We start from the raw sequence: 11134 nt of genomic DNA, 5'->3' as shown, positions 1-11134 counted from the left end.
TTGGAATCGCGACTGACCATGCTTGAGGACTGCATGGCCCGCTTTGGCGACGACCAACGCCGCATTGCAGAGACAATGCGACGCCTGGAAATGGGTATGGCACGTCAAGCACCGGAACATCAACCGGAAGGGACAGCACCGACCCGCCCCCACCACACAGTATCATCGGACCACACGGAATACGGTACGAGGTACTCCGCGGCGCGCGAACCGCCGTCCGCGGGTAACCAACACGCCGACCGTTCGGTACGGTTCGATGACACGCCTAATTTATACCATGCCCCCTCCTCCACACACACCTATGCGTCACAACAATCGACGCTGATACCATACGACGACGTATGTGCAGCGAAACATTCGCTGCCGGAGTTCCTCGGAACAACGCCTGAGGACCCGGTACGATTCATACACAAGGCGGAATCGATATTGTACCAAACGCGTATAGATAGGTCGGCCTGGACTAATATTGTCACGCAGCAGCTGAAGGGTGCAGCCAGTACATGGTGGAACACCATCAGACTACTGGACCTCACCTGGGATGAGTTCCGCGCCGAATTTTTAGAAAAATTCGACAACGTGGAAATACAATCACGACTGCGGGCCGAGATAGTATCCGTCCGACAAACACAAACGCAATCGCTTACGGAGTTCGTGACACAAAAAAACCAACTCGCGCGCCGCGTTAATACCGGGCTATCTGAAACACAGCTAGTCGGTACGATAGCCGGTCTAACGCGCAACGAATACCGCACACATATCCGATTGCAGAGACCAGCGACTTTCGGAGACCTCCGCCGGATCGCTGGAATCCTGGAATACACACCAGACGAAACGCCCACACAACAACAGCAGAAACCGGCGTACAAAACATATTCCCAAACCCGCCCGCCCCAACCGAAGCCACAACCGCGTACACGGGACGGTACTGCAGGTAAACCGCAACCGCCCAACCCGTGCAGGTACTGTGGAGGTCCTCACTGGAACAGTGACTGCCCCGGGAACACGCCACGTTCGGGAAACGGGAAATGAGTCGACGGACAATTGTCCACGCCGCCGCCTCAAACACACACACACACACAACCACGCCACCACACACAACGTTCGGCAATACAGACGGGGATATAACTATCAAACGCGCATCGATAAACTCGGCGTCATCAGATATATCACCCATCAAAAAAATTAAAATTCTGTTAAGTAGCAGGTCATCATCACTACACACAACGACCCCTACTACGGAATTAACACGTACTCATACGGTACACACCCATAGCACAGAGGTAACCGAAACGGATGCTCTGGTAATGGCGGTGCAAACCGCTCCCCATAGTACCGATAACGCGGTTAAGAACCAGTTACCCAGCTATACATCACAACCACCGTCGAATAACGCTAAACGTATATGCCCCGACAAAATTCCGACCCCCACGGTCGAACTCGAATTTAGGTCAGGCCCCGTAACAGCTCTACTCGACTCACAAGCACAAAAATCGTATGTAAGCCCGAACATAGCACATAAATATGGCACACATCGTTCTAGCAAAAAAGAAAGACGGCTCACCCCGACTATGCATTGATTATAGGCGGCTCAATGATATCACTGAGTCTGACGCTTACCCAATGCCCGACCTCAATACGCTGATACGTCAGATGAGAGGCACAAAAGTATTCAGCGTCCTGGACCTTAAGTCGGGTTACTGGCAGGTCCCACTTAACCAAAACGCGCGAAAATACACGGCATTCCGGACGCGTCGGGGCCTATACCAATTCCGAGTCCTCCCCTTCGGCCTCAAAAACAGCCCCATGACCTTCGTGCGATTAATGGACGAAGTCCTGAGGGGTTACCTGGACGAGTTCGTCCGCGTATATCTAGACGATATAGTGGTGTTTTCGAACACTGTGGACGAACACCAGTGCCACTTGGACAAAGTTCTAGAACGTCTACAGAGACACGGGCTCACATGCAACCCCGAAAAGTGCAAATTCGGAGCCACCGAAATTTCATTTCTCGGACACCTAGTCACCTCCGAAGGAATAGACAAACAACCGGAGAAACTAGAGGGCATCATAAACTACCCCCCACCAACCAAACTGAGAACCTACGGAAGTTCCTGGGCGTTTGCAACTGGTACAGCCAGTTTGTCGACAACTACGCGGACACCATAGCACCCCTAACGAATAGACTCAAACAGGGGACCAAATGGTCGTGGACCGAAACCGAACAGGCCGCATTTACCAAAATAAAACGCGCCCTGTACGATTCGCCAAAACTGTCGACGCCAGATTACGGAAAACCGTTTTGCCTACAAACCGATGCTAGCGAAATAGGAGCAGGTTCCGTCCTTTTCCAACGGGGTGATAGCCCGGACGAAAGGCGGATAATCGCCTACGCAAGCAAAAAGTTTAGTGATACGCAAACAAGGTACGCCGCGGTAGAACGCGAGTGCCTCGCGATAATCTGGGCAACCGACAAGTTTAGACCATACCTAGAGGCCCGCCGCTTTGACCTATTCACCGACAACTCGGCACTCACATGGCTCCACCGAGCCAAAAACACAAATTCCAAGTTGGGCACTACAGCTGGCTAACCTGGACTAAAAAACCACACATGTGCCCGGCGTACAGAACGAGGCGCCGGACATGCTATCCCGCAACCCTGTCACCGGGCCACCGGTAGACGAGGAACACCTCGAGGAACGACTAGTAGGAGTACCCACCTCACCACCCACCACTGCTACTAGCTCACCGGCCGACAATCTGTTCGCCACGACGGACCCGGCTAACACCACTAGTGGTCCCACAATCACACACGCTATGCTCGTTACATGGCAGGCCAATGACCCCAATACACGAGACACAGCGCACCACATGACAACGGACGACCCAGCGCACAATACCGGAAGTACCACGGGAAAAAAAAATAAATACATTTTTACCGACGGTCTTCTGCGGATTAACTTGGGCGAACACACACCCGTAGTCATCCCAAAAGACAAGACGTAGAACGTGATCTGGATATACCACGATCACGTACTCGCAAACCACCCGGGCTGGAAAGAAACGTTTCAGAGCGGTAAAACAACGGTTTTTTTGGAAAGGACAAAAAAACGACATCCGACTGTACGTCAAGTCGTGTCACATATGCGCGTGTACCAAACCACTAAACACGCGCGCAGATGACCCCGCGACTACCAGAATACCCCGACACCCCTGGGAGGTGGTTAGCATAGACCTCATGGGCCCCTACCCGCGTACGAGTAGGGGAAAACAATGCATACTGGTCGCCACGGACCTGTTTAGTAGATGGACCGAGGCATACCCCCTCGGAACAGCCACTACAAAAACAATAACCGAAACACTCGAACGAGAATTCTTTTCACGTTTCGGATACCCCCGTGTGTGCTTAAGCGATAACGGCCCACAGTTCGTAGCAAACGATATGCGTAAAGCGATCGAACAGTGGGGGGCCGAGGGCTGGACAACTCCGGTATATCACCCGAGGGCCAACCCAGTCGAACGCCGTAATCAGGAATTAAAAAAAGGTCTACGCGCGCTACTCATCGACGGCAACCACAACACCTGGGACACCAAGCTAGCCCCCATTCTTTTTTCGATCAGGAACAGGCGTAACGACCGGACAGGATATCCACCATCGGTACTCGTCCTCGGGAGAGAGGGCAAAAGGCCGGGGGACTGGATACTGTCGCGGACAGCGGACAACCCGATCGAACAAATAAACATGGCTAGGGCGAGTCGCGAAAACAATGTACTGACCGCACCACCGGTAACAGGTGGGCCGACGGACACAAAGTACAAAACAGGTGACACAGTGTACTACAAGGCACACCACCTGTCAAACGCGCACAAAAAATTTCACGCCGGCTTCGCACCGAAATGGTGGGGACAGGTAAAGCTACACAAACGCGTAGGCAAAGGTGTGTTCACCACAGACCAACAGCCAACACGCAAGATCCACGTGTCCTGCCTAAAACGCACAAACACCGCAGCGCCCAAAACACCCCCCACCCAACCCCCACCCCAACCATAAATCCACAATAGCATTTGGTGTACATCATTTCAGTCGGAATAGCACCAATGGAGCGTCAACCACCAGCCACATCCAGCACCCTCCAACAAGCGGCGGAACTGCTGGAACGCAGCCAGCAGCTGCTGAGGTCAGCCAGCATGGAGGAGGGCACCAACACCACCACGGCGGCACGGGTCCGCCAGATGACCACGGCGCAGTTGCAGCGGGACCCGGTACTGTGGGCCACCTACACGCGTGGGTGGGAAGACCGGACCGTCGTCTTCCAAAGGGCGACGAGCGGCGAACCCGCAACCGCAATGCGGCTCAATAGGTCGCGCAGCCCCAGACGGGTGACTCGACCGACGGCCACGGCACGACCGGTAGCCGCAGCACGACCGGCGACCCGAACTCGACCGGCGCCGCCAACGACAACAAGTCGGGCACCGGCGAGACTGCCTCCCCACCCACTGATGGAGAGACCGGTACCAGCGCCAAGGACGTCGACCATCCCGCCTACAGGAACGCCCGTCAACCCGCTACCAATAAGGGACACCACCACCGACACAACACCACCGGCCTCACTCAACGCCCGCCAGCGCCGGAACAAACAGCGGATGCGGGACTACAAGTCAAAGCAGACGTCCCAGCAACACCGCCTGGAAAAACCGGCGCCAACACCAGCCCCCGTCCCGCCACAGCTAGAACCTGCGACACCGGACCTCACCGTGGCCACGGTACCGGAAGTGACAAACACTTCCGGAACAACCGGAACCGCGGAAGAACCAACAGCCGCGACCCCTCAAACCGCGGATATGGAAATATCCCCGGAAGAGGAGGCGGACCTGTTAGGTGAGACGGACGCAGGCATGGCTGGCACTGAAGACATGGAGGTCAGCCTCATGTACTTCAGTCCCCCCCACGTCCCCCCAACATGACTAGACACCACCAGGGCCACGTCCGCTGAACACAGCTGGAAAAACGTGCCCACGGACAGGTGTCTACCACAACCACCCTCCACACACACCCTTTGACAACACCGGCAACGGCCGGAACACCACCGCCGTTGGCAGTTTGGGGGGGGAGTATGACGCGGTCCCGCGTAATAGCTGTTTGAATTCAAATAGCCGTTTACGCGGAAAGCCGCGCAACGCTTCTCAAACAAACCGCCAATCGACGATGGACGACGCCGGCGCGCGACACCCGCGCCGTGAACCGTCGGCCGGCCGTTGAGGGAACCGGATTGTAATGTCACTAGTTTTCCGACGACCGATACGACACGGTCAACCTGCGGCCCGAGGAGTTGCATCAACCATCGACTGTGGAAATCTGATACACATAGTGTGCTTACTATTTGTTTTTTTTTTTATTGTTTTTTTTTTCGTGTTCACACATCTCATTAAACACACCAGTTCCTCGAACAAAATAATTCGTTTGTGTCGTTCTCTTTTTTTTTTTTTTGATTAACTCTGTTTGGTTACTTGGCCAGCAGACATCTCACCATCCCATCTTCGCGGCTCCCCACAGGACCGCATCATTTTGTAAAGCTAATATGTCGGCATACGAAATATGCTCACGACTTGATAATATTTTTAAGATTTTGTTTCAAGAAATTTCGGTCCAACGGGAGAAAATGTACGAATCAATAGGCAGATATACAGAACGTCATGTAGGAGAAACAACCACAGATATAAATAGGAAAAAACGGAGATTAATTAATTTCGTAGGGTCAGCAATGAAAACATTGTTCGGAGTATGCGATGATGATTGTGCGAGGGAATCAATAGAAGAAATAAATAAAATAGAAAAAACTAACGAACGCATGTTACATGTACTTAAAGATCAGACCACGGTAGTTAAATCTGCAGTGAAAGGTATAAGTTCGACATCAGGGGAAATGAATAAATTATATGAGGAATTGGTAAACAAACAAGAAACAATTTCAGCAAAAATTGGAGAACTAGTAAATAAAACGATTATAAACGAGTATTCACGATTCCTAATAAAATAAAAGATATAAACCTACCTAGGTTAGTAATTAAGGAAGATAATCACAAACTAGAACGAATTCACGAAATAGCACATTCACTTGACGAGGTACAGAACATGATAGATAGTGAAATAGAAAAACAGTCGGGACAGGACATAATAAGCAATAAGCGCAACTATTTGTTGTATTTAACGATAGGATTATTCTTATTAGTATTCTCATTAATGTTACTATTTGTAATATATATAACATATAAATGTAAACTAACTTCGTTAAGGCAACCTCGTTATGAAATGGTACGAATGGGAAAAAGTAAGTTTTATGCGGAAACCACAAGTAACACAGCTAAAGGTGTTATTCAAGTGGAACAGGAACAAAGTAAAGGAAACAGCGTATTGCCGCAAATAAAATAAGATATAATTAATACATAATAAAATAATATAATATGTAAATTAAATATTAAAATAATATAATATAAATTATAAACGATAATATCAGAACAATGATTAACAATGATTATAAGATAAGTATAAAAAAAAAAAAAAATATAGAAATGTTAAAATATAATATAGATGTTGAAATTTAATAATACATTTTACAATAGAAAGGAAGTCAAATTCGTAATCATGTATTTTGAGTTCACCATGATGAATAGAACGAGTATAGTGGTAATATCCGGAGCAATTTCGAACAGCCTGAACAAGTGCAAAATTCGAAAGCTAGAAGGGAAACCGCTACTTTTGCCACTTCATGAACAAGTAAGAGAAATGAAAGTTCATGAATTACTGTTGGCCAAAAAGGAAATCAAGCGGATACTAAGCTGTAAACAGGTACTTCAGGAGGCTTGTTTAACGCAACTCGAGAAAAGTATGAATTCTAGTTTAAATAATTTAAAACCAGACTATATTGAAAGGTATATTTCAAAGGGAGATAAATTAAACGTAATAGTTGTGTGGAATGGGCATTCTGATAGGAACATTTTACAAAGAATGGAAATAGATAAATTTTGAAATTTTGAATATAACTTGTTATGATGAACATCTTACAAAAGAATTTACAAATAAATCTGTGGTTCATACAATGCCAACTAAATATCAAAGGATATTTATCTTTAAGGCGTTTGGCTACTCCATTTTTTTTACCTAGGAGAACACTGGCCCCATCACTGACAAATGATACCCAGTTTTTTTGAAGAAATGTTTCATCAAAGCCACATTTATGAAGGCAGGCTAGTAGTTTATCAACAATATTGACAGCTAATTGATTATCAAGCTCAATAAGATCCAAAAACATAAAAATAGGATCATCATTAGATATTGCAGATTTAATATAAACAACCATGCTTGTCTTTGAACTCAAAGTTGTGGATTCGTCAATAAGTACTGACAATTTGGCGCTACAATCGATAATATTCTTAACTAACTGTTCTCTCATTTTAATAGCAATATGATCTATAGTTGTAGTAGCAGAGTATCTAGAATGTAAAATTGATCCTAAAGAAATTCCATTAGCTTTTTGAAGTTCAATTAATTTAAAATGATCGTCTAATGGCCTATTATATTTAGCTAGGTAATACGCAGTTCGGATAATATACTCAGTATTAACATGGTTTTTATGTAACTTCGCCTCAAAATTTTTTACAATTTTTTCAGATTCTTTTTCTTTTTTTATTTCATAAGCATGTTGATGAGCGAATGAGTCTGAATGTTTTTTTACTTTATTTCTTAAATTAGCTAACCTAGTTTGTTTTTTTAGATGATTGCCTTCATCAACTGTACACATACTCCAATACTCCATTCTTTACTAATTTCAACACCTCTCTTCTTAACTGTCTTTAAAGTACCAATGTCTTTGCAATATTCACAGCCAATTTTTTGTTTTGAACAAAATAACCATGGATACCTTGATTTTTTTTCAATCCACTGATCAAAAGTCCATACCATTGGCCATTGATCTTCTATCTATAAACAATTTTAAATAATAATAATAAATTTAATATACTGTTAAGTGTTAACTATTAACAATTTGTCACTTTTGTTATAAAACTTAGGTATTAATGTAGTGTTCTAAATACTTTTTATTTTTAAATTATAATACAACATAAAAATTAAATATTAATTTTAACAGTTTATAAAACCATTATTTAGTTTAAAAAATATCTAACAATAAGTGCTATAAAATACAATTTAAATCTAATTTATTTGTATAATGAAACAAATGTTTAGGTAACTGTAGCTTATGCTGCTAATTTATTGATTATCATATAAACTTTTTTATATACATTCTGTTATAAATATAGTAAATTAATTTCCCAAATATATAAGATAATACAAAATATAAAGTGATTTTTTTACCTGTGTTATACAATTATTGGTAGATTTAGCTTCAGTATTATTTGTATTAACATCATCAGTTTGAATTATTTCAGTCTGTTTACTTGTCAGATCGTTAATAATTTGTTCGTTGTCACTTCTAAGGAACTGTAAATAATCATATTCTATACCTGCATAACGATTAACGTCCAACTACAAGAATATAATAAAATAACTTACCTTGATACTATTTGGCTTTGCTTTTGCTACTTTTGAAAAGAAATCGTTTATGTTTCTTTTTTTACTGTTTGATGCCATATTTAATTTTAAATAATAAAATTGTTTTATTAAATTAAATATTTAAATATAATAAATGACAAGCCACAAGCATGTATTATCAATATCTGGTTCCTAGTCCCTGCCTAACTTATTATGTTTACCTACTTAGTATTCAATGTTTATAGTTTATTAATAACTTCTGATGACGAATAAATAAGTCACAAGTAATTTGTGAAGTTATGACGTTTGGACAATTTTAATTTTTCCTATTTCTTATCATTTTAATCATAATCACGGATTATGATGTCTACAACCACGGACTAAGATATCTTAGTCCGTGTCTACAACCGTGATCATAATTAACTATTCTGATACCCCAATACCTATTATTCTTTTGGAGTAATGATAAAAAAAAAAAAAAACAGAAATTTTTATATAAATTGTATACAATTTATTGTACATAATATATAAATTGTGCTAATATGGTTATCATCCAAAAGACTACGACCGTATACCCGCGTATTTGTTTTATTTTCTTTCCTATAGGTACGCATTTAAGAAGTTTAGCGTTTTGGGTATACGCTGTATACCCGCGTATACCCTCCACTAGACCACTGACGACAAATCATCAATAGATAAATCTCGAGAATAATTTTCTTTGTTTCTTAGTTTATTGTTATCTTGCTTTACAGAGTAGTTGCATTCGAGTTTACTACATTTACGCGACGCTGCAGAGACGATATCGAAGCGTTCCTACGGTTTTCGGCCAACTAAAGATAACGGAACAATACACTTATGGACTTTCCAGAATTCTTACATAAATATTATAGTATTTTCATATTATTTGATACAACAATATTAAAATGATTAGCTTCACAATACCTATAGGTACTCCAACAATATTAAACATTATTAGAACTTAACTATATGTTTGATTTAATCTTTTATCTAGCTAATAGTAAGTATAATTTCTAGCAGTACCAAACAAAACAATGGTTGGTACAACTAAAATTAATCAACAATATATTTTTAATCTGCATAACTAAACATTTTTGTTGGATTTAACGTCTAAATGGTTGGACCAACAGAAATATATCCAACCATCTACTATAACCAAATTATTTTTTTACGTGTGGACTAGAAAATTTTGGAAAATTAGAAATGGATGGGGCAGGAGAAAAGTACGTGAGAAATGAATCTATAAAAAAATCAACACAGTATATTATATAAATAAGTGTACATTTTGAATAAATTTTATAACTCAAGATCCACCTAACCGATTTCGATAAAAATGTCAGGACATATTAAGATTGATATGTAGATGGTTTCTGTGAAGTTTGTAGGTACGCTGTGGGATAAGTGGTTCTGGATTTATGGCCTCTTAAATGCACACCTGGTGACATGGCCAAAAACAACAACAACGTCTATACAATAATTTTTATCTATATATATAACCCATAACAACCATTAAAAAACAAAAATTTTGATTGTGATCACTTCCCTTTTTAAATTAGCCTATGACACTCGCAAAGAATGTGGCTTTGTATTTGTGAAAGAATTTTCGAAATCGGTTCAGTAGTTTCGGAGTTTATCCCGAACATACAAACAAACGCTATCATTTTATATTTTAGTATAGATAAAAATGAATGTTTGTGTGTAGATTAGACCTCTGGGAAGAAGATAGGCTAATTTAAAAAGTTGTTAAATTTGTTTTTTTTTTATTCGTCGGATTTTAGTACGGTTGCGTTTGGCTTTTGTATTAATTGATTATATTAATCCTCCGTAGGTGGAATTAAGTAAAAATGACAAACTTGGTATAACTTTGATACTTTAGAGTTAAATCATACACTTACGTACAAACAGCACGGGGTCCGCGGTCTACCGCAGGTAGATTGCCTACCTGATAATATACTGCTGTGAATCAGAATTATTATTCCGGGCAACAGAAAAGTTAAGATAAATTTTGAACACCATACACCATACACCGAATATTAACCCTTTGCCGACCAACGGGACTTTTAAGTCCTCTGTATATTTTATCCATTTAAACATAGGTAAAATAAATAAAGTACCATCTGACCACAGGGACTTCTATGTCACATAATTTTTATATGATTACATTCCCGAAAAATTTCTGTTAAATCAATAGATAGCGTTAAATATATCATTTAATAAAATAAATATTGTTTAGCACGTACAATAAATTTCGATATTTATATAAATAGCCTCAACGCTAACCAGTATAGATAAGCATTGGGTTTTGTTATTGTTATTTTCGTGATATTCCTGAGAAACTGAATGTATTGTTGAATAATACTATTATTGTATATTACTATGTGTTTATTGACAATAATCACTACGGACTTTGAAGTCCCTATGGTCTATTGTGACACTTTTGTAGTTGACGAATATTGTTGTATAGTGACGCACTCGCGCTCCAAGCTTATAGTTAATATTTTATTCTTTACGCTTTTGAGTGTTGAATTTGCTCACTCGTTATTGTTTACTCGTTTACTTATCATTTGTGAA

The 11134-nt window shown here is 41.8% G+C and overlaps 1 protein-coding gene across 1 annotated transcript; it reads left to right on the top strand.

Moving 5' to 3' along the window:
- Positions 1-3235: 3235 nt before the first annotated feature.
- On the top strand, positions 3236-4048 carry LOC132945008 (uncharacterized protein K02A2.6-like). Its single transcript, XM_061014616.1, has one exon. The coding sequence runs from the start codon at positions 3236-3238 to the stop codon at positions 4046-4048; it is 813 nt and encodes a 270-aa protein (XP_060870599.1).
- Positions 4049-11134: the final 7086 nt, after the last annotated feature.

Source organism: Metopolophium dirhodum, chromosome 1 (genome assembly GCF_019925205.1).
Source record: "Metopolophium dirhodum isolate CAU chromosome 1, ASM1992520v1, whole genome shotgun sequence".
Taxonomy (NCBI): Eukaryota; Metazoa; Arthropoda; class Insecta; order Hemiptera; family Aphididae; genus Metopolophium; species Metopolophium dirhodum.
This window is presented reverse-complemented; position numbering and strand designations above follow the sequence as displayed.

What these genes read in the sequence shown, in the direction of transcription:
- LOC132945008 (XM_061014616.1), top strand. Translation starts at nt 3,236, where the DNA reads ATGGGCCCCTACCCGCGTACGAGTAGGGGAAAACAATGCATACTGGTC.